General features: G+C 42.8%; 1 protein-coding gene across 8 annotated transcripts in view; it reads left to right on the top strand.

Moving 5' to 3' along the window:
- MTHFD1L (methylenetetrahydrofolate dehydrogenase (NADP+ dependent) 1 like) overlaps positions 1-21,551 on the top strand; it is a 234,558-nt gene that overhangs the window by 11,267 nt on the left and 201,740 nt on the right. For 7 of the 8 annotated variants that reach the window (XR_002521713.2, XR_002521714.2, XM_009205868.3 and 4 more), the window contains exons 3-7: positions 625-675; positions 764-817; positions 5,743-5,867; positions 8,598-8,698; positions 11,111-11,250. Coding sequence is in view for 6 of the 8 variants with exons in the window: in XM_009205868.3 (XP_009204132.2) it covers positions 625-675; positions 764-817; positions 5,743-5,867; positions 8,598-8,698; positions 11,111-11,250 (471 nt within the window). In the remaining 2 variants the exon portion in view is untranslated. The remainder of the gene's footprint in view (positions 1-624; positions 676-763; positions 818-5,742; positions 5,868-8,597; positions 8,699-11,110; positions 11,251-21,551) is intronic. The other variant, XM_003898036.4, reaches the window with a different exon arrangement.

The raw sequence follows: 21,551 nt of genomic DNA, 5'->3' as shown, positions 1-21,551 counted from the left end.
CAAAGGCAAACCATTTCAACTCCTACCTTTGGTGTTCCCATTTTTTGGCTTCTTTTTGTGATGGGGTCTTGCTCTGTTGCCTGGGCTAGAGTGCAGTGGCATAATCTTGGCTCACCACAGCCTTGACCTCCTGGGCTTAAGCAATCCTCCCACCTCAGCCTCCTGAGTAGCTAGGACTGCAGGCATGCACCATCACACCCGGCTAATTTTTGTATTTTTTGTAGAGATGGGGTTTCAGCATGTTGCCCAGGCTGGTCTCGAACTCCTGGGCTCAAGCAATCCACAGCCTCAGCCTCCCAAAGTGCTGGGATTACAGACATGAGCCACTGTGCCCAGTCAGCATCCTCATTTTTAGAGAGGGAAGCTGGCTATGTGACTATGTATGTCTTCTAATAGGAGGGATATTATTTTCCTTAAAAAAGTGATATAATTTGAAGGCCTGAAGAATTACTCTGTTAAATACTGGCCACAAGTCCCTTTTTATAAGCAGCAAGATTGTTTTTCTGCACTTTCCTTATTATCTTTGTAATTAGATCATCTGTAATCACAAAATTCATCTCTGGATTATCTTTTGTGCCTTTTCAAGCTATTTTTATGTTGTTATGTTGTTTTTACTCTCCTAAGGCAGGTGACGACAACTTGATGCAGGAAATCAACCAGAATTTGGCTGAGGAGGTGAGGACTGTTGCTTTTTAAAAACTCATTATAACTTTTAACAATACATTCTCTTATAGTGACGAATAACCTTGTGTTCCTTTTTCAGACTGGTCTGAACATCACTCACATTTGCCTCCCTCCAGATAGCAGTGAAGCCGAGGTAAGAATGGCAGAGCTCTAAACTCTTGCTGCTTCTTTCCTCTTAAGACTTGATAGGCCCATTGGCATCTCTTAGTGGTAGCTGGGACAGATCTAACCTTTGCTTGTGGCTGAATTAGAGGGAAGAGTTCACTTTTTTTCTCTAGGGTAAATGCTTCATGATATCCTTGTTCCTTGTCATTTGTATGTCTCTACCGAAGACTTGAGCTGCGACTTGTTGAGTTCAGTTGTGTTTCTTCAGCTGCTGTGGCAGCATCATCTAGTGGAAATTGTCAGACTGAGGCAAGGAAACTAGGCCTCGGGCCACAGATCCCTGTGCCAGGGCCTAGCCCTTCTGTGGTTAGCTTTTCTTCCTATTAGCTTCATGTGATAGAAAACCTCAAATAATGGCATCTTAAATAACATACAAGTTTATTTCTCTCGCTCTCTTTTTCTTTTTTTTTGAGATGGAGTTTCACTCTTGTTGCTTAGGCTGGAGTGCCATGGTGCCATCTCGGCTCACTACAACCTCTGCCTCCCAGGTTCAAGCGATTCTCCTGCCTCAGCCCCCTGAGTAGCTGGGGTTACAGGTGCGTGCCACCACGCCTGACTAATTTTTGTATTTTTAGTAGAGATGGGGTTTCACCATTTTGGCCAGGCTGGTCTTGAACTCCTGACCTCGGGTGATCCACCCACCTCGGCCTCCCAAAATGTTGGGATTACGGGTGTGAGCCACCGTGCCCAGCTAAATTTTGTATTTTTAGTAGAGACGGGGTTTTACCATTTTGGCCAGGCTGGTCTTGAACTCCTGACCTCAGGTGATCCACCCGCCTCGGCCTCCCAAAGTATTGGGATTACAGGTGTGAGCTACTGTGCCCAGCCTAGAAGTGTATTTTTCTGGGACATGAATAAAGTTTGGAAGTAGGCAGTCCCTGGTTGATGACATCACCAAGTCGTAGGAGCTTGGGCTCCTGTCCGTCTGCTTTGCCACCTTTGTGGTTTGGTTAACAAGCACTTTGTTCTGATTGATCAGTGAGGCCCAGCAGGTGTGCTAGTCATTTTTGAGACAAAGAATGGGAATTTGTAGAGTTTGTATCTGGCCTTGTACTATGTAAACAAGGGGGCATCTGAGTCCTATGGGGAAGGGCAGTTCTTTGCAGTACACAGAGGGTAAGGGGATTTGTTAACCTTCCCTCTTTTCCAGGATCACAGGGCTCAGGTAAAGTTCACTGTCACCAACAAGAAAAAGGAAGGACAAAGACAGGCCCCTGCTGTTTTTAAAGACATTTCCTGAAAGTCACAGTTCTACATCCATTCAGTTGTCCTCTACCTAGTTGCCTGACCAACTGCAAGGGAGGCTGGGAAGTGTAGTTTTTATACCAGGAAGCCTTAGATCATTTATTAGCAAGCTGAAAATCAAGAGTTTATTAAGAAGAGAGAAAGGAAACTGTATATTGGGCGATAAGTGTTTGCCACACTTGTCATTGTAGCATGGTACAAGTATGAAGTGTTAAATATGTAACAAATACCTGTGATACCAGCAGTGACAGCATGCAAAGGAGGTTGTTGTTCATTTGCAGGATATCCACTGTCTGCAGTGGAATTTGCTTTTCTTTCTTTCTTTTTTTTTTTTGAGATGGATTCTCGCTCTGTCAGGCTGGAGTGCAGTGGTGTAATCTTGGCTCGCTGCAACCTCTACCTCTCAGGTTCAAGTCATTCTCCTGCCTTAGCCTCCCAAGTAGCTGGGATTACAGGCACCTGCCACCATGCCTGGCTAATTCTTTGTATTTTTAGTAGAGACGGGGTTTCCCCATGTTGACCAGGCTGTCTTGAACTCCTGACCTCAGGTGATGGCCTGCCTCTGCCTCTCAAAGTGCTGGGATTACAGGCATGAGCCGCCGCGCCCAGCTGCAATTTGCTTTTCTTTAGGTTGTTTTGCCACTGGTTTGTTTTGCTGTTGTTGTTTGTTTGTTTGTTTTGAGACGGAGTCTCAGTCTGTCACCCAGGCTGGAGTACAATGGCGCGATCTCCGCTCACTGCAACTTCCACCTCCCATGTTCAAGTGATTCTCCTCCCCGTTCAGCCTCCCAAAGTAGCTGGGATTACAGGCACCTGCCATTATGCCTGGCTAATTTTTGCATTTTTGTGGAGACGGAGTTTTACTATGTTGGCCAGGCTGTTCTTGAGCTGCTGACCTCAGGTGATCTGCCCTCCCTGGCCTCCCAAAGCGCTGGGATTACAGGCATGAGCCACCTCATCTGGCCTTGCCACTGGTATTGATAGCCCTTGATTTTCAATGTTGTTGTTTATAATTGACACATAATAATTGTGCATGCGTGAGGGGTACATGTGATGTTTCAGTACTTGGGTATGTTGTATAATGATTAAATCAGGTTAGTTACATTCATCACCTAGAACCTTTATCATTTCTTTGTGGTGATAGCTTTCAAGATCTTTTCTAGCTGTCTTAAAATATACAATACATTGTCATTAGCTATAGTCACCCTACTATTAATAGAACACTAGAATTTATTCCTCCTATCTAAGTGTAACTTTGTACCTACTGATTGACCAACCTCTCCCCATTTCTCCTCCTCCATCCCTCTCCAGCCTCTGGTAACCTCCATTCTGTTCTCTATTTCTATGAGATCAACTTTCCTAGATTACACATGCAAGTGACAGCCTATGGTATTTGCCTTTCTGCACCTGGCTTATTTCATTTCATGTTATGTCCTCCAGGTTCATTCATGTTGCCACAAATGACAGGATTTCGTTCCTTTTTATGGTTGAATGATATTCCATTGTGTATACAAACCACACTTTCTTTGTCCTCCATTAATGGGTACTTGGATTGGTTCCATCTCTTGACTACTGTGAATAGTGCTGTAATAAACACGGGAATGCAGACGGCTTCTCAGCATAGTCGTTTCAGTTCCCGTGCATATATACCTAGTGGTGGGAATGGCTGGGTCATATGGTAGTTTTTTTAAAATTTTGTGAGGAATCTTCATACGATTTTCTCTAATGGCTGTATTAATCTGCATTCCCACCAACAGTGTATAAGGGCTCCCCTTTCCACATATCCTCGCCAGCATTTGTTATTGTGATTTTTGATAATAGCCATTCTAGCTTGATATCTCATTGTGGTTTTGATTTGCGTTTCCCTGATAATTGGTGGTGTTGAGTGTTTTGTCATATACCTGCAGGCCATTTGTATGTCCTTTGGGAGATGGCTGTTCACATCTTTTCCCATGAATGTTTTCAGTTTGATTTAATCCCAGTTGTGTATTTTTGCTTTCATTGCCTATTTTGTTGAGGTCCTATCCAAAAAAACTTTGTCCAGACCAATGTCATGAAGCATTTCCTCTATGTTTTCTTCTAGAAGTTTTATTGTTTGAGAGCTTATATTAAGTCTTTAATTCATTTTAAGTTGATTTTTGTAGAAGGTGAGCAACGAGGGCCTAGTTTCATTCTTCTGTGTGTGTATATCCAGTTTTCCCAGCGCTATTTATTGAAGAATCTCTCTTTCCACAATGTGTGTTCTTAGCACCTTCACCTTGACTTATTTTTCGACAAGGAATCATTTATTCCCTGTTTTTCTTTGGGAAAATTCTAATAGAGTGAATTTGTATGGTATTATATTGAAAAAGAATAAGTACCTCAATGTATTAATTAAGATTTGTATTGACATTTATTGCTTCTACCAAATGCTTGGTACAGGTGACAATAGTTTCCTCACTTCATTCTGGTCTCTGCTTGGATATTGTGGCCTCTGACCACCCCTCCACCCATTACTCTGTTAGCCTTTTACCCCACTGAACCTTTATTTTTCTGCATATCCTTTATTCTTTCCAGTGATTTTATTATTATTATTACAATTTGGAAGGGAGGAACTTCCCTTCTCCACTAGAGTATAAGATCCATGAGGACAGTTTTGTTTATAGCTGTATTTCCTTTACTTAGAACTGATACAGAGTAGGTACTCAAACCATTTGTTGAATGAATGAAAGAATGCCAAATGAATGAAACAAAGCTTTCTTTCTGATTTTGTACCTCAAATGGTTTCCCCTGCCCCTGAACAGGTAGTGATTTTTGCTAGGCAATGAAAAAAAAAAAAGGTAAACCAACCCTTCCTCAGAGCCTCTGAGTGACATCTATAGGCAAAGATAAGTATCTTCTCACTTATGAGCAAATATTTTTGTTAAGTGAGATGAATCAGGATCTTATCTCCTGGCATGAAATAGACAGAGAGGACAAAGCATTGCTTATTTAGAAACACACCCAGACATTCATTAGCTTCCCCAAAATGTAGCTTGGTCTTTTTCCTAAATAGTGAATTATTTTAGTGTTTCCCATAAAAGGAGCTGTGCATGCTAAGAATTTTTCTAGCACAAGCCTTTGGAAAGGCTTCTTATGTGTCATTGAGGTCCAGATAACCCGAGGGCCTCTGTGACCGCTTGGACGTCATGATTAGTGAGCTGTGTTGAACACATTGTGTTTGAAGCACACAAGCTTAGCTGGGCCAGGTTGGAAGGCTTCAGATTCGTGTTTCCTATCCTTCATGAAAACTGGCAGTGTGTTGGCTTAAAGTATGCTTGTTGACAGAGAAGTATCCTTTGTCTATGTAAACGTTAATAGCTGTTGAGCTTTGGTTTTGTTCTGTTTTGTCTTTTTCTGGCACAGAGTAGAGCCATAGAAAGGCAGAGAAGTCACTAAAAAAATTCAGCCAACCCTTTTAATTTTTTTTTTTTGAGCTTTATACATGTGATGAAAAGAAAAAAATAGGCTTTTTATTATGCTTTACACCAAGTCTTCAACAAGGAGCAAAACAACAACAGCAAACTTTAACAGATGCATTTTCATGAATCCACTTTTTATATAAAGCTTCCTTTGTTGTGTCTCATTTTCACAAAACTATTTTTATTTTGGTTTTTTGTTTTTCTTTAGATTATAGATGAAATCTTAAAGATTAATGAAGATACCAGAGTACATGGCCTTGCCCTTCAGATCTCTGAGAACTTGTTTAGCAACAAAATCCTCAATGCCTTGAAACCAGAAAAAGATGTGGATGGGTAAGAAAATAAAATCAAATAATCCACCTTTATGGCTAAATCACTTTTTCTGTTGTGCCTGCTTTTATTTTTCTAAATTTCTCCTATTTATTTCAACTCTCAGTAATTAGATGAAAAAAATTCTTTTAAATATTTCAGGAGTCTGTAGGATTTTTTTTTTTTTTTTGAGACGGAGTCTCACTCTGTTGCCCAGGCTAGAGCACAGTGGCGTGATCTCGGCTCACCACAAACTCCGCCTCCTGGGTTCAAGTGATTCTCCTGCCTCAGCCTCCTGAGTAGTTGGGATTACAGGCATGCGCCACCACACCTGGCTAATTTTTGTATTTTTATTGAGATGGGGTTCACCATGTTGGCCGGGATGGTCTCAATCTCCTGACCTCGTGATCCACCTGCCTCAGCCTCCCAAAATGTTGGGATTACAGGCGTGAGCCACTGTGCCTGGCCATCTGTAGGCTTTTAAAATTCTGCATGCAAAAGTTATGTATTTTGGAAAATACATTAGCCCTTTTATAGTGCTTCGGTGCCATGTAATCTTATGCTATCAGATTCATTTAATAAGTTCCAGTCTGACTTATACAATCTTTAGCCAGCTCTACTCTTCTAATAGATTTTTCCTTGGTAATTCTACCAGACCAGAGAAAAAAACTTAGAAACCGGATTCCCCAGCAGTACTATATTCTGTCTTAGTCCCAGGCCAGTTGAGAAAAGCAAAATAAATACTTTTCTTAATGACACAGGTTTTATTTGAAATTTGGAGGGGAACATCATAACTATTGGGTGCTGTAATGTTGGGCTGTGATTCATGTCATAGAGTGACATAAGCTTCATAGAACAAAGGATACCGGCCGTTTCCAGTGGGGGATAAGCATGCTTCCTGGGGATTAAAAACCCCATTTTGCTCCATGGAAATATAGCAAGTATTTTGTACTGTGGCCAAAAAGAACACAATATGTTTATGGTTATAGGTTGTAAGCAGATTTATAAAGTTAGATTCCAGATCCAGTAGACCCTGCAGGGGCTGGATGGGGAGGCTGCCACCTCCCTGAGACACCCAGCAATCTTCCATTCTAGCCTTTTATCGTGACTTGAGTAGGCCCAAACACAGGCTGAAAAGGTGTCACGAACACCTCCAGCCCTGGCCAGGCAGGGTGGCTCACACCTATAATCCTAGTACTTTGGGAGGCCAAGGCAGGAGGATCACTTCATCTCAGGAGGTCAAGACCAGCTGGGCAACATAGTGAGACCTCGTCTGTATTTTTCTTTTTTCTGACTCAGAGCCTTGCTCTGTCGCCCAGGCTGGAGTGCAGTGGCACGATCTCGACTCACTGCAAGCTCCGCCTCCCAGGTTCATGCATTCTCTGGCCTCAGCCTCCCGAGTAGCTGGGACTACAGGTGCCCGCCACCACACCTGGCTAATTTTTTGTGTTTTTAGTAGAGATGGGGTTTCACCGTGTTAGCCAGAATGGTCTCAATCTCCTGACCTCATGATCCACCCGCCTCAGCCTCCCAAAGTGCTGGGATTACAGGCGTGAGCCACTGCGCCCGGCCCCTCGTCTCTATTTTTAAGTAAACAATTAAATATTTTTTTAAAAAAAACAACAACAATCTCCAGTCCTGTCGTAGACTAACTTTAAAAGGAGAAGAAGTCCTAATCAATGAGAAAACTTTCAGAACTTGAAGGTCCCAGGACATAGTTTCAAGTCTTTCATAAAAGGAGAGGAATTCATGCTGAGGCCCAGCCAGGAAACAACCAACCAACCAACCAAACAACAACAACAGAGAGTAAAAGGAGACAACTATGAAAATGGTTCTAAATGTCTCCATTCTGTTACTAACTGGGATTGATGTGCTCAGTTTAGGCTAGATAGTTGTGGAATGTTTTGTCCTACATTTGAATAGGGAAAGGCACAGAACCCTTCAGAAGATGTGTGGTCTCTCATTTTTCCCACCGCCTCCCACCCCGACTTCTCAAGGAGATAAATATTGAGATCAAGTTGAAATCAGACCTATGCCTCAATCCCAGGTCTTACTGGGTCACTCCAGATTTATAGGATTGGTTCTGGGTTTTGAGTGAACGGCAGGACCATGCTGTTGTGTAACTCTAGGGATGCTAGTCCATTGGGGTCCGTTGAAAGGAGCTCCCTGGAGTTGTAAAGTGAAGCCCTGTATGGCCTTAGGCTGTGTCCTGGTATATTGGCAGAACCAGGACACCCAAGGTCAGGGCCAGGGTGAAGTGTTCTAAGGTACTACCTTAGAAAATGAATGACCTTTATTGCCTGCTTTCTCTTTAATTCATTTTTTATGTTTTTTTTTTTGAGATGGAGTCTCGCTCTGTTGCCCAGGCTGGAGTGCAGTGGCATGATCTCGGCTCACTGCAACCTCTGCCTCCCAGGTTGAAGTGATCCTCCTGCCTCAGTCCCCTAGTAGCTGGGATTACAGGCACGTACCATCACGCCCAGCTAATTTTTGTATTTTTAATAGAGTCGAGGTTTCGCCATGTTGGTCAGGCTAGTCTCGAACTCCTGACCTCATGTGATCCACCTGCCTCAGCCTCCCAAAGTGCTGGTGTTACAGGCGTGAGCCACCATGCCTGGCCGTCTTTAATTCATTTTTATGTATTCTATCAAACATTGACTTGAATGTTATTTGGGGTTAATATATGTACATTACATGTGAGTGATTTTTTTGACTGGACTTTGACTTAACCTATTCCCTTATTTTCTGATTTAGAGTAACAGACATAAACCTGGGGAAGCTGGTGCGAGGGGATGCCCATGAATGTTTTGTTTCACCTGTTGCCAAAGCTGTAATTGAACTTCTTGAAAAATCAGGTAGGATGCTCCTTGAGAAATGCTGCTGTTTTCTATTTATTGGTATTCACATTTTTTTAAATAAGGATTTGTTTGGGGAAGAATTAAATTTTTTAAATTATTATTCTGATATCCTTTTAAGATGTTTCTAGAAGATTCTAATTGAACATAGAAGTGCTATTTCACTTTGACTTTATTTTTCTCATCTTTTGGGAGATACAGATGAATACCTAGAAACTTTTTCTAGTAAGACTATCTTATAAATTAAAAGAAAAATTAGTTGAGATAAATGATTAGCCCTGTTTTTTTTTTTTTTTTTTTTTTTTTTGAAACGGAGTCTCGCTCTGTCGCCCAGGCTGGAGTGCAGTGGCCGGATCTCAGCTCACTGCAAGCTCTGCCTCCCGGATCTCAGCTCACTGCAAGCTCTGCCTCCCGGGTTTATGCCATTCTCCTGCCTCAGCCTCCCGAGTAGCTGGGACTACAGGCGCCCGCCACCTCGCCCGGCTAGTTTTTTGTATTTTTTTAGTAGAGACAGGGTTTCACCGGGTTAGCCAGGATGGTCTCCATCTCCTGACCTTGTGATCCGCCCGTCTCGGCCTCCCAAAGTGCTGGGATTACAGGCTTGAGCCACCGCGCCCGGCCGATTAGCCCTGTTTTAAACATGCTCAGTTTCTCTCGTGAAACAGTTCAAAATAACCACAGTAAAATATGCTTCCAGTTGCAGCTTACTAAATCTGTCAATGTGTAGGCTTAGATAAGACTTACATTGAAGGCTTCAATGAGGCCAGGCACAGTGGCTCATGCCTATAATCTCAGTGCTAGGCAAGGCCAAGGTGAGAGAATCACTTCAGGGCAGGTCGAGACCAGCCTGGACAAACATAGTGAGACCTTATCTCTACAAAAAATTTAAAAATTAGCTGGGTATGGTGATGTGCACCTGTAGTCCCAGCTATGCTGGAGGCTAAGGTGGGAGGATCTCTTGAGCCCAGGAGTTTGAGGTTACAGTGAGCTATGTTTGCACCAATGCACTCTAGCCTGGGTGACATAGCAAGACCCTGCCTCAAAAAAACAAAAAAAAAAAGAGAAAAATGAAGAAGCCAGTAGATGTAGTTTAGGGCACGGGAACCTAGGTTGGGATTTATTGGTGAGCAGCTTGCTTTTCAGTTGTCAGGACTTACTTTCCATTGTTGTCCCCTTGACTTGGCATTTTTATGTCAATGAAATAGAAATTAATATTTTCTCTTTCTTCATCGTTAAATTTAATGAGTAAATTACTACCAAGTATTTATATATTTAAGGGCTTTCTAGCTGAGAACATAAAGATTCAACTAACTGGGCAGGTGCAGTGGCTTACAGCTGTAATCCCAGTGCTTTGTGGAACCAAGGTGGGAGGACTGCTTGAGCCCAGGAGTTTGAGACTAGCTTGGGAAACATAGGGAGACTCCATCTCTACAAAAAAACAATTTTTTTTTAATTAGCCAGGTGTGGTGGCATGTGCCTGTGGTCCCAGCTACCCGGGAGGCTGAGGTAGGAGAATTGCTGGAGCCTGGGAGGTCAAGGCTGCAATGAGCTGTGATCACACCACAGCATTCCATCCTGGGCAACAAGCAAGAGCCTATCTGGAAAAAAAAAAATTCAATTAACTAAATATTTTTCTCTACTCCAATTTGAATAGAAACGAGGCAAATGCCCCTTCCTACCCCTGAACATGCAACAATCAAAGAAGAATTTCAAAAATATATGGCAAAGTTTTATTAAAAGCTAACATTCAGGATATATATGCCCTTTGGGCAGTAATATTAAGCTCAAATCTATGAAATAATCCATATATAAAGTGCTTTTTCATTACATGGATGATCAAGATGAAGATTCTGAACCACTTCATCAGAAAGTACTCAAAGAAAAGAGTAAATTAGGCTGGTAAATTATAGTTATATATTGCGGAAAGAATAGGAATTGGAACCAGAAGGGTTTGAATAGATAATTTTTGCTGATTATAACACCCCACTCCTAGTTCATTGTCATTGTAGGTTGGTGCTGAAAAAGGTCAAGTTTTAAAAGGGTTTTTTGAGACAGTCTTGCTCTATTGCCCAGGCTGGAGTGCAGTGGCGCCCTCTTGGCTCACTGAAACCTCCACCTCCCGGATTCCAGTGATTGTCCTGCCTCAGCCTTCCAAGAAGCTGGGATTACAGGCATGTGCCACGATGCCCAGCTAATTTTTCGTGTTTTTAGTGGAGACAGAGTTTTACCATGTTGGCCAGGCTGGTCTTGAACTCCTAACCTGGAGTGATCTGCCTGTCTCAGCCTCCCAAAGTGCTGAAATTATAGGCGTGAGCCACTGCACCTAGCCTAAAAGGGTTTTTTTTTCAAGTTAAAGTTTTGAAAGGAAAGATCTGAAGTTTTGAGTATAATATCGAATTTTCATTTGGTTAGTAGGTGTCAACCTAGATGGAAAGAAGATTTTGGTAGTAGGGGCCCATGGGTCTTTGGAAGCTGCTCTACAATGCCTGTTCCAGAGAAAAGGGTCCATGACAATGAGTTCCCAGTGGAAAACACCCCAGCTTCAAAGGAAGGTAAATTTCATGTTGGAAACATATCATCTTGAAGGCTTATGTTAGAACAGAAGAAAGTCTAGAAATGTCTAAGCTAAGCGCTTAATTCAAGAAGTTAGAGGAAGGAAATTGAATAGACCCATATCCATTAAAGACATTGAATCAATCTACTCACCAAACAAACAAACAAGAAAAGGCAACAGGTGGTTTTACAAATGAGCTCTATCAAACAAAGAACAGATCATTCTAATACAATCCTTTTCTCTAGCAAATGGAAAAAGAAGGAACATGGCCTAACAGACTTTATGAGTGCCAAAACCAAACAAGGACAAGATGCTAAAGGAAAATTAACAGGCCAGTTTCAGCTGTGAATATAAATGAAATAATCATGAGCGAAATCTGAGAACACCAAATACAGCACAAGTTAGGTTTCTTTTAGGATTCCCAGGTGATTGAACATGAGAAAATCTATCACTGTAATTCACCACATTATGATTAAAAACTAAATTCTCACCATAGTAAGTACAGAACAGTCATTTGGTAAATCTAGTATTCATTATGACCTTTTGAAAGTAATTATAATTTTGATGAAAATTATTAAGAAGACCTATATAAAAGCAGAAGTATCATCTTCATGGAGAAGATGCAATGTCTTAAAGATATTAATTGTCTGCAGATTATAAACTCCTGACATATTTTTTGAAGAATTTGACAATCTGATTCTGAAATCCAGATGGAAGCATAAAGGACAGAGAGAGTCAAGACAATTTTGTGGAAAAACTAGGTGGGAGACATTCCCAACCACATGGTGTGAATTACTAAGCACTTACAGTAATTAGGATAATATGGTAGACAAACAGACTATCAGAACAGAAGAAAGTGGAAATTTATGCATATATGGAAGCTTGAGAGCAGGTACTGCAGATCAATGGGGAAAAGATTAACGATTAAAGGCCGGGCGTGGTGGCTCATGCCTGTAATCCCAGCACTTTGGGAGGCTGAGTTGGTCGAATCACTTGAGCTCAGGAGTTTCAGACCAGCCTGGCCAATATGGTGAAACACCATATCTACTAAAAATACAAAAAAATTGGCCAGGCGTGTCAGTGCAAGCTTGTAATCCCAGCTACTCAGGAAGCTGAGGCAGGAGAATCGCTTGAACCCAGGAGGCAGGGGTTGCAGTGAGCTGCGATCGTGCCACTGCACTCCAGCCTGGGTAGCAGAGTGAGACTCTGTCTCAAAAAAAAAAAGAAAAACCAAACAAACAAAAAACTAAAACATTAACTATTCAAAATCATGCTGACTTAACTAGTTACGTATATGAGTCTAGCATAGGATTGCTAACCTGATACTACATATAAAAAAATCACTTCTATGTTAAAATACCTAAATGTGGAAAGCAAAACTGTACAATTTATAGAAAGAAATACAGGCGTATGCATTTAAGATGTTGGCATTGGAAGGATAGCTTAAGAGACCCCAAAAGCACAGATTGCTAAAGAAAAGATACATAAATCTGACTACATCCAAATTTTTAAAAACCCCGAAGTTTTTCTTTCTGAAAAGAAGTTCTTAAAAAAGTGAAAAGACAGCTATAGTGTAGAAGATATTTACAACAAACATTTAGCCAGCAATTAGTATTTTATAAAAGATTCCTACAAATCAGTGAGACAAAGACAATCTGTTAGAAAAACGGACACACGACAGGCCACTAACAGATGAGGAATCTGAGGTTTAAAAGACACGTGAAAAGCTGTCTGGTTTCCTACTGTTTTTGCTCACCAGTCATATTGGCAGTAGGTAAAAAGTGCCAGTTAGACATATTGACAAATGTCTGGAGCCCTGGGAATTCATATATTGCTGGCAGGAGTTTAAATTTGAAATAGGCATTTTGGAAAGCAGTTTAATGGAGTTTCAGCTACTCTTTGACCCAGGAATTTCACTCTAAATATATATCATACGGATGGGCACGGTAGCTCACCCCTGTAATTCCAGCACTTTGGGAGGCTGAGGTGTGCAGACCACCTGAGGTCAGGGATTCAAGACCAGCCTGATCAACATGGAGAAACCCCATCTCTACTAAATATACAAAATTAGCCAGATGTGGTGGTGCATGCGTGTAATCCCAGCTATTCGGGAGGCTGAGGCAGGAGAATCGCTTGAATCTGGGAGGCAGAGGTTGCAGTGAGCCGAGATCACGCCATTGCACTCCAGCCTGGGCAACAAGAGCGAAACTCCATCTCAAAATATAATAATAATAATAATAAAAAGTATATATGTAAACATCATAGACAAAACTTGCCCATATATATACAAAGGTGTGTTTACAAATGGTCAGAGCAGCATGTTTATAGTGCAAAAAGTTTTGTTTGTTTGTTTAAGACAGAGGGGCGGTGGTGATTCTGTGAGTCTTGGCCCCTTTCTGCTGTCAGGGCTGAGTTGGCTCCCTGAGTTGGTGAAAGCAGTATCTAGCCAGGTGCAAGGGAGGCGGGTGCAGGATTTCGCCTTTACTGATGGGCAGGCCACAGGTCCCCTGTAGAACAGTGACTCTTGAATATTGAGAGGACGGTATCCCTCCCTGAGCGTCTTCTGGAGCTTGATGACCACTAGGGAGTGTATCAGAGTCACGTGCACCAAATATGTTACCGGTGGCAGCTATTCAAGTTATCCCGAGTTCGTGCTGGTGTACCCGTACAGGTCTGCAGCAACTTCAGCTCTTGCCTCCTCAGAAGAAAGAATTGGACTGAGGGCCATAAGATAGAAGGAGAGACTGAGGCAATTTTCAGAGCAGGACGGAAAGTCTAGCAAAAAGCTCTAGAACAGTAAGGAAGGGAAAGAAGGAAAGTACAACTTGGAAGAGGGCCAAGCAGGCAACTTGCAAAACCAAGTACACCGCAGCAAGTCTTTAAACAGTGACTTAAATGCCCATCAGCGTGAATGGATAAATCCGTATAGTTGCACGTAGAGTATGCATAGACATATGTTCCTAAAACAGAATGATATACAAGCAGTGAAAATTAATAAACTAGAGCTGTAGATAGCAACATGTTTTTTTATTTTGTTTTTTGTTTGTTTGTTTGAGATAAAGCCTCACTCTATCCCCCAGGCTGGAGTGCAGTGGCACGATCTCGGCTCACTGCAACCTCTGTCTCTTGGGTTCAAGTGATTCTTCTGCCTCAGCCTCCTGAGTAGCTGGGACTACAGGTGTGCGCCACCATGCCCAGCTAATTTTTGTATTTTTAGTAGAGACGGGGTTTCCCCATGTTGGCCAGGCTGGTCTGGAACTCCTGACCCCAGGTGATCCGCCCACCTCGACCTCCCAAAGTGCTGAGATTACAGGCATGAGCCACCGTGCCCAGGCCGGAAGAATTTTTAAAACACTGTTCAGTGAACAAAGACCCAATCTGCAGAAGGATGTATTTCATATAACACCATTTATATATGTCTGAAAGCAACACAGCATATATATATGTAATCTAATACATACATGCATATACTATGTATTATATATAATCCTCATACATATATAGAATCAATATATATATTTAGGTCAGGACATTTAGATCACCGTTTAATATATATTAGGATTATATATAATATATATTGTATTATTATGTATTAATTATTTAATCCTAATATATGTATATTAGGATTCCATGCAAATGAAGTAAAAATATAAAGAAATAATGCAAACTGCAAACCAAATCCGAAAAGCATTTATTGAAGCAAGGATGTGGATATAGATGGAAAGAAAACCTAGACACCTTCACACCTTTTTTCTTAAACTGGGCAATAGGTGTTGTCTAGGTATGTTAGGATATTGTTTTCCATTTTTATGTCTGAAATGATTGTTTTTCATTTTTAAAAATGACAGTACAGCTCACAGATTTCAAGCAAAGTGAAGTTTTAAATGAATGCATTAAGTACAATCAGTTACTACAGAACGTGATCTAAAAATACATGTTCCTCATGTTGCAGAGTGAGAATGGAAATGAGGAGTAAATTGTAATCCTGCCAGGGAAGCCAGGTGTCTCAGCGGATTTGGACTCTTTGCATGGCAGGTGGATCTAATTTATGTAATGCTTGGGTTAAGACAGCTCAGGAAGGCAGCCTTGCAATGAAACCTGAACCTGTGTGCGTTTTTAGCAGTCACCGCGTGGTGGCAGCCTATCCAAGAAAATTCAAGGGCAATAGTTTGCTCTTGAGAGCCTAGAAATTTTGATTTGGAAGCTCAGTGGAAGAGGAAAATAAACCTTGCTCTGCACTGAACAGCTGTGGTGAAGAGAGAAAATACCTTCCTTGGCAATTGAATGTTTTTGCAGCTGTCACAGATACTTTTGCTAGTTGTATCTGTATTTTTGAAAAACAAAGACATTTTTCAAAGTACTTTTTTATTACGGGAATAAATCACCTTGTCTCTGTACTTTGGGATGAATCTCATCCGAACTTTGAGAACGATTAAGTGACTTCACTTTCTGGAGAAGCTAGTCATTGGGTAACATTCTTGTTTTCATATGTACCAGAAGGTTCTCTTTCATAGTTGATGTTGCACACACGTTTTTTTCCCCTAAGTCCTTGGTATTTATAGTGGCACCACTGCAAATGTTAGAGGCGGTCAACTTTCATTCTTATTATTGCTTCATCTTTGTGGCCAAAAACATGGGAAGAAATGTTCATGGCCCCACCCCATACTTGTCCCCCCTCTACCTGGCCTACCTGCCTATGTCAGGCTCCTGTCCCACCACAAACGACAGCCTGTGTCTTTCATGTTAGCAGCTAGTCTTTCACTAGCCACATACCTCCCCATAACCCATATGCCTCCCTGTGTCTGCCTGACATTTGAATTGTCACTATTCTTGTGTTGTAATTTTATAAGAAGAGTGTATGGGGCAGAAAACCCTTGCCATTCATTTCCTGAGTAGGAATTCTAGCCTTCCTTGGAGTCGTGGTAATGTGGAGCCATGGTAATATGTGGATTGTACCACTCAATGGCTGTCTGGAGGCCACAGTGGTGCAAAAAGCTACCTAGGCATGGGTTAGTGTCCTGGGGCACCCAATCGGGACAGACTCTGTCCACACCTGGCACACCCTTGGAAAAGCTTCACTGTGAAAAACACTGAAAGTAAAAATTTTAACAACAGATAGGGATTTTTTTCCCCCTTGAGATAGAGGCTCACTCTGTTACCCAGGCTAGAGTGCAGTGGCGCGATCTCGGCTCACTACAACCTCTGCCTCACAGGTTCAAGCGATTCTAATGCCTCAGCCACCTGAGTAGCTGGGATTACAGGCGAGCACCACCATGCCTGGCTAATTTTTATATTTTTAGTAGACATGGAGTTTCGCCATGTTGGCCAGGCTGGTCTCGAACTCCTGGTCCCAAGTGATCCACCCACATGGCCCTCTCAAAGTGCTGGAATTATAGGCCTGAGATGCTGTGCCCAGCCCAGATGGGGATTTTTGTTGTCCAGTTTAATGAACCAAGAATAAAAGTGCATTTTAAGATTATAGTCTCTTCTCCTTATTGGCAATGGTAAAAGAGTTAAGAAAAGAAGAGAACAAGCTTAGGATTATGGCTACTAAGTAGAAGGGCGTTATCTTTGACAAGCATTTCTGATGTGCTTATTTATACCTGACATGGAACAAGACTGCCCGTCCCCTCAACACATCCCTGCTGTGGGACATCTGGCTGGGGAGTTCCAAAGCTGAGGGTGAAAGGTCTGGGCATCGGGTATGACTGTGTAACACTAGAGTTCTATCTACCATCTCTTAAACTACAGGTAGTCTTAGCGGTGTGGGCTGACCTTCTGGTTACCAGGCAGCCTGCTGCAACCACTCAGAACTGCCTTTGAAGGTTTCCAGTCAGGCACAACATTTGCGTTCTCATTAAGCAGTAAAGCGCAGGCTTTGGGGACGCACAGCTCTGGGCTCAAGCCTTAGCTTTTGCTGCTCTAAGCCTGTTTCTTCGTGTAGAATGGCAATCGTAATACTCCCTATTGCCGGATGCGGTGGCTCACGCCTGTAATCCCAGCACTTTGGGAGGCCGAGGCGAGCGGATCACGAGCTCAGGAGATCGAGACCATCCTGGCTAACACGGTAAAACCCCGTCTCTACTAAAAATGCAAAAAATTAGCCGGGCGTGGTGGCGGGCGCCTGTAGTCCCAGCTACTCGGGAGGCTGAGGCAGGAGAATGGCGTGAATCCGGGAGGTGGAGCTTGCAGTGAGCCAAGATCGCGCCACTGCACTCCAGCCTGGGCTACAGAGCGAGACTCTGTCTCAAAATAATAATAATAATAATAATAATAATAATAACAATAATACTTCCTACTTTATGGGGCAGTTGTGGGAATGAAATTAAATACTAATGGGGACTGGGTGCAGTGGCTCACGCCTGTAATCCCAGCACTTTGGGACGCTGAGGCGGGCAGATTGCTTGAGCCCGGGAGTTTGAGACCAGCCTGGCAACATGGTGAAACCCCATCTCTACAAAAAGTACAAAACTTAGCCAGTCATGGTAGCTGTAGTCCCAGATACTTTGGAGGCTGAGGTGGGATGACCGCCTGAACCTGGGGAGGTCGAGGTTGTAGTGAGCTGAGATTGCACCACTGCACTCCCTGGAGTGCAGGCTGGAGGAAAAGAAATATATGGGCCCATTAGGCAAATGTGGGTCAATTGGGCAAATCACTCAAATCATAAGTAGATAAAACTAGTAAAATAGTGTGACTTAGGGTCCCTCACTGGAAGCCTGGTATTACATGCTTCCATTGTGTGGGTAGGGGAAGGAGAAAGTGTCTCTAGCTCTCTGTCTGTGAGGTCTCCCAGCAGAATATTGGCCAAGGGAGTGAAACCAAAAGCAAGACTACCAGGAGACAACGTCCCAGAGAGAGGAGGGACTGAACAGAGCAGGTGCCCAGCTTTGGCCAGTCAGGCTCATCTTCCAATCCTCAGTAGATTATTATCAACTTTAAGTGATGTCACAGAGTCCCTTCCTCCAAAACTGTGGACCTCTTCCTTCCCATGCCTCTTGTTACTCGGAAGTCACTCTGCTTCCAAACATGTTGGCTAGAGATCCCTGATGGGCCAGTTATTACTTTCAGACTCTGTAGTTTTAAAGAATAGTTACATCCAGTTAGTTACAAATAGAAATCGATCCTTTCTTTGTCCATCTATCTAAACGGAAGGATATTCTTTTTTTTTTTTTTTTTTTGAGCCGGAGTCTTACTTTGTTGCCCAAGCTAGAGTGCAGTGGTGCAGTCTTGGCTCACTGCAGCCTCCGCCTCCTGGGTCCAAATGATTCTCCTGCCTCAGCCTCCAGAGTAGCTAGGACTACAAGTGCATGCCACCATGCCTGGCTAATTTTTGTATCTTTAGTAGAGACGGGGTTTCACCATGTTGGCCAGGATGGTCTTGATCTCCTGACCTAGTGATTCGCCTGCCTTGGCCTCCCAAAGTGCCGGGATTATAGGCATGAGCCACCGCGCCCAGTCGGAAGGATATTTTATGGACACTAATTAGGTATAAAATCTCCATGGAGCCTGAGCATGAAGAATTGAACTTCTTAGGGTTCCACAGAAACCAGAATAGACTTCTGTGTTTGGTAGCTTTGTAACTTAGGCCTATTGGGGTGTATAGTTGAAAATTGAGAATAAATTTCCTGTTCTGTTTCTGAGCATCTTTTCCAGGCTTGGAGATGCGTTGAGCATTTCCACGGAGACCCTAGAGGTGGGGAGGGGAAGAACACCTGGGCATTTGTCCAAATTAGCCATATGCTGTGGAGTGTCACATGTCAGGAAGCCAAGGCAGTGGAGCTAGTGCCTTTGGGCAGGGCTAGGGAACCCCCCCGGCCTTTCCTCCACCCAAACGCAGACCCCCACACCCAGCGTCCTGGGCCCTGCAGGGGCATGACACTGTTGGTATCACTCTCAGGAATGAGTCTAGATTTGGAGATAACCTCTTCCTGACCTCGATGATTTCACTCTGATGCCAAAACCAGTCTGAAGTGGGCGTGGTTTTGCATTTGGTGTTTACAAGGTGGAGTGGTGCCCTCGGTGTGGAAGGAAGAGGTGGGCAGGTATGGGTGGGGCCCTGCTCCCTCGGGAGTCTCCTCTGAACCTGTGGTTAGGGCACAGCTGGACAATGCTGAAATGGTCTCCAGCTGGGAGATGAGGTAAACCTCAGCTGCATGCAGAAGAAATAACCTAGAAATCAGAGAAGCGTTTTATTTTGTTTTTCTCAGAGGATCTCATTTCTCCCTCTCCTCCTGAGCACAGAGATCCTCAAACCTGGTATTCACAGAAGGAAAAAATATAGGTCTTTTTCATCTTTGAAGGATCAAAGTGTCTAGGGTTTTTTTTTTTTTTTTTTTTTTTTTTTTTTTTTTTGAGCAAAGCTGAACTATCACAAAGTTCTTTTTAGTTTAAATTTAGTGCATGGCATGGCTCATGAACGGCTTTTAAAAGTGAATTGGAAAATTCTAAATGTACTTGTATTATACATATGAAAGGATGACTTTTTGAAAAAAAGAATAATGTCTGTTCCAAACAGGAGAAGGGAGGAACTCTAGCTTTTAAACTGCACTAGATTAGTGAGTTACATGACAATTCTCCTTTGAACAGGATGGAATGCACTGAAAGCAGGAATGTGCTGTTGTGACAGTAATGACAGCTAATGTTAATTGACAGAATGGCTACTCTGAACCAGGCACTGTCTTGTACTCCTGTTATCTCAGTGGTCTTCACACTTATTCTGTTAGGCAGGACTGTCATCCTCCCCATATTACAGATGAGGAAACTGAGGCTCAGAGAGGAGACTTTGCAAAGATCATGTGATTAAAAAATGGTAGCGGTGGCACAACAGCCTGTATTTTTAACACTGTCCCATGCAGCTCTTATTCTAGATCATCACATAAAGTCTAATCTCTAATCTCGAAAACCAAAAATCACCTGCCACCTCAGATGAGAGACACCAAGACCCTAGACACTCGGCTTGTGTTGAATTCACTCTTATTTTATTTTGATGTTTGTAATTCCAGAGCCATGCTTGTTAAGAGAGTTGAGCTGAAGTAGACTGAATGCTGTCCCCTCCCTGAGGCCTGGGGCTCATCACCAGCTATCCAGGCTCCCCTTTCAGAGGGGATGGTGAGCACCTTTGGAAAGGGCAGGGGTGAGCACACAAGACAGCCTCAGTTATGCGAGTTCATTCCCTCCCCTGCCTGCTGTGGGTGAGATGGAGAAAAAAAGCGCTGGACCCTCCTGGGCATCACAGCCTCGTGCTCAGTGAGTGACTGAGGTCACCAGTAACCCAGGTCATCAGTAGTGTGGAATTAAGTGCACTGGATAGTGTCGGCCCCTGAGCTTTGTTTGACAGATTTAGGGGGTCAGCTCCCCACTTTCCCCTCTTGCTTCTGTCTGATCATTGCTCTGTTTATTAATACCAGGGAAGAAGGTGAATAGAACTTTTTGGAAAGTCAAAAAAAAATCAGGCCATTATACTTAGCAGTGCTGAGAGAAGGATTTGTGAGACGATATATTCAAACTAATGGGCATAAGACCAAGAAGGGGCTGTGTGGCCTGGTGTGGTGGCTCACGCCTATAATCCCAGCACATTGGAAGGCCAAGACAGGCGAATCACGAGGTTGGTAGATCGAGACCATCTTGGCTAACACGGTGAAACCCTGTCTCTGCTAAAAAAAAAAAAAACAAAAAAAAAACAAAAACCAAAAACAAAATTAGCCAGGCGTAGTGGGGGGCACCTGTAGTCCCTGCTACTCAGGAGGCTGAGGCAGGAGAATGGCGTGAACCCATGAGGCGGAGCTTGCAGTGAGCCGAGATCGTGTCACTGCACTCCAGCCTGGGCAACAAAGTGAGACTCCGTCTCAAAAAACAAAAACAGAAAGAAAAACAAAAAAACAAGGGTGGTGGGAGTGGGTCGTGTAATTAATAGACTGGTCTTAGGTGGTTCAGAATTTAAGCTGAGAAACTGAAATTGAGAAGAAATGATGTACTGTTCTTATGCCAAATATTTGAGTAAAAATACAATTAAAACACCATCTATCTCCACTTTTCCCAAAAGTACCTCCCTTTTATGATGCCCTTCCCATACCTTATAGGCAAAACACTCTAATTTCAGTCTCAGTGGATTATGTTCTAAATGTTTGAAGGTGGGTCTGAACATGGAATGTATTTTCTCATAGAGATAATAGTGTAAATGGAGTTAGGGTCATGGGATTGCGAAGCCAGTTCCACTGCAGTGGAGTCATATAGACCTCCTTTCCGATTTTTCTGTGGGAAACTTCATCTGGAGCTTTAACTCACTTCTTAGCTGTGGGG

Source organism: Papio anubis, chromosome 6, assembly GCF_008728515.1.
Source record: "Papio anubis isolate 15944 chromosome 6, Panubis1.0, whole genome shotgun sequence".
NCBI classification, from domain to species: domain Eukaryota; kingdom Metazoa; phylum Chordata; class Mammalia; order Primates; family Cercopithecidae; genus Papio; species Papio anubis.
The sequence above is the reverse complement of the archived record's forward strand: the minus strand, read 5'-3'. Positions and strand labels throughout refer to the sequence as shown.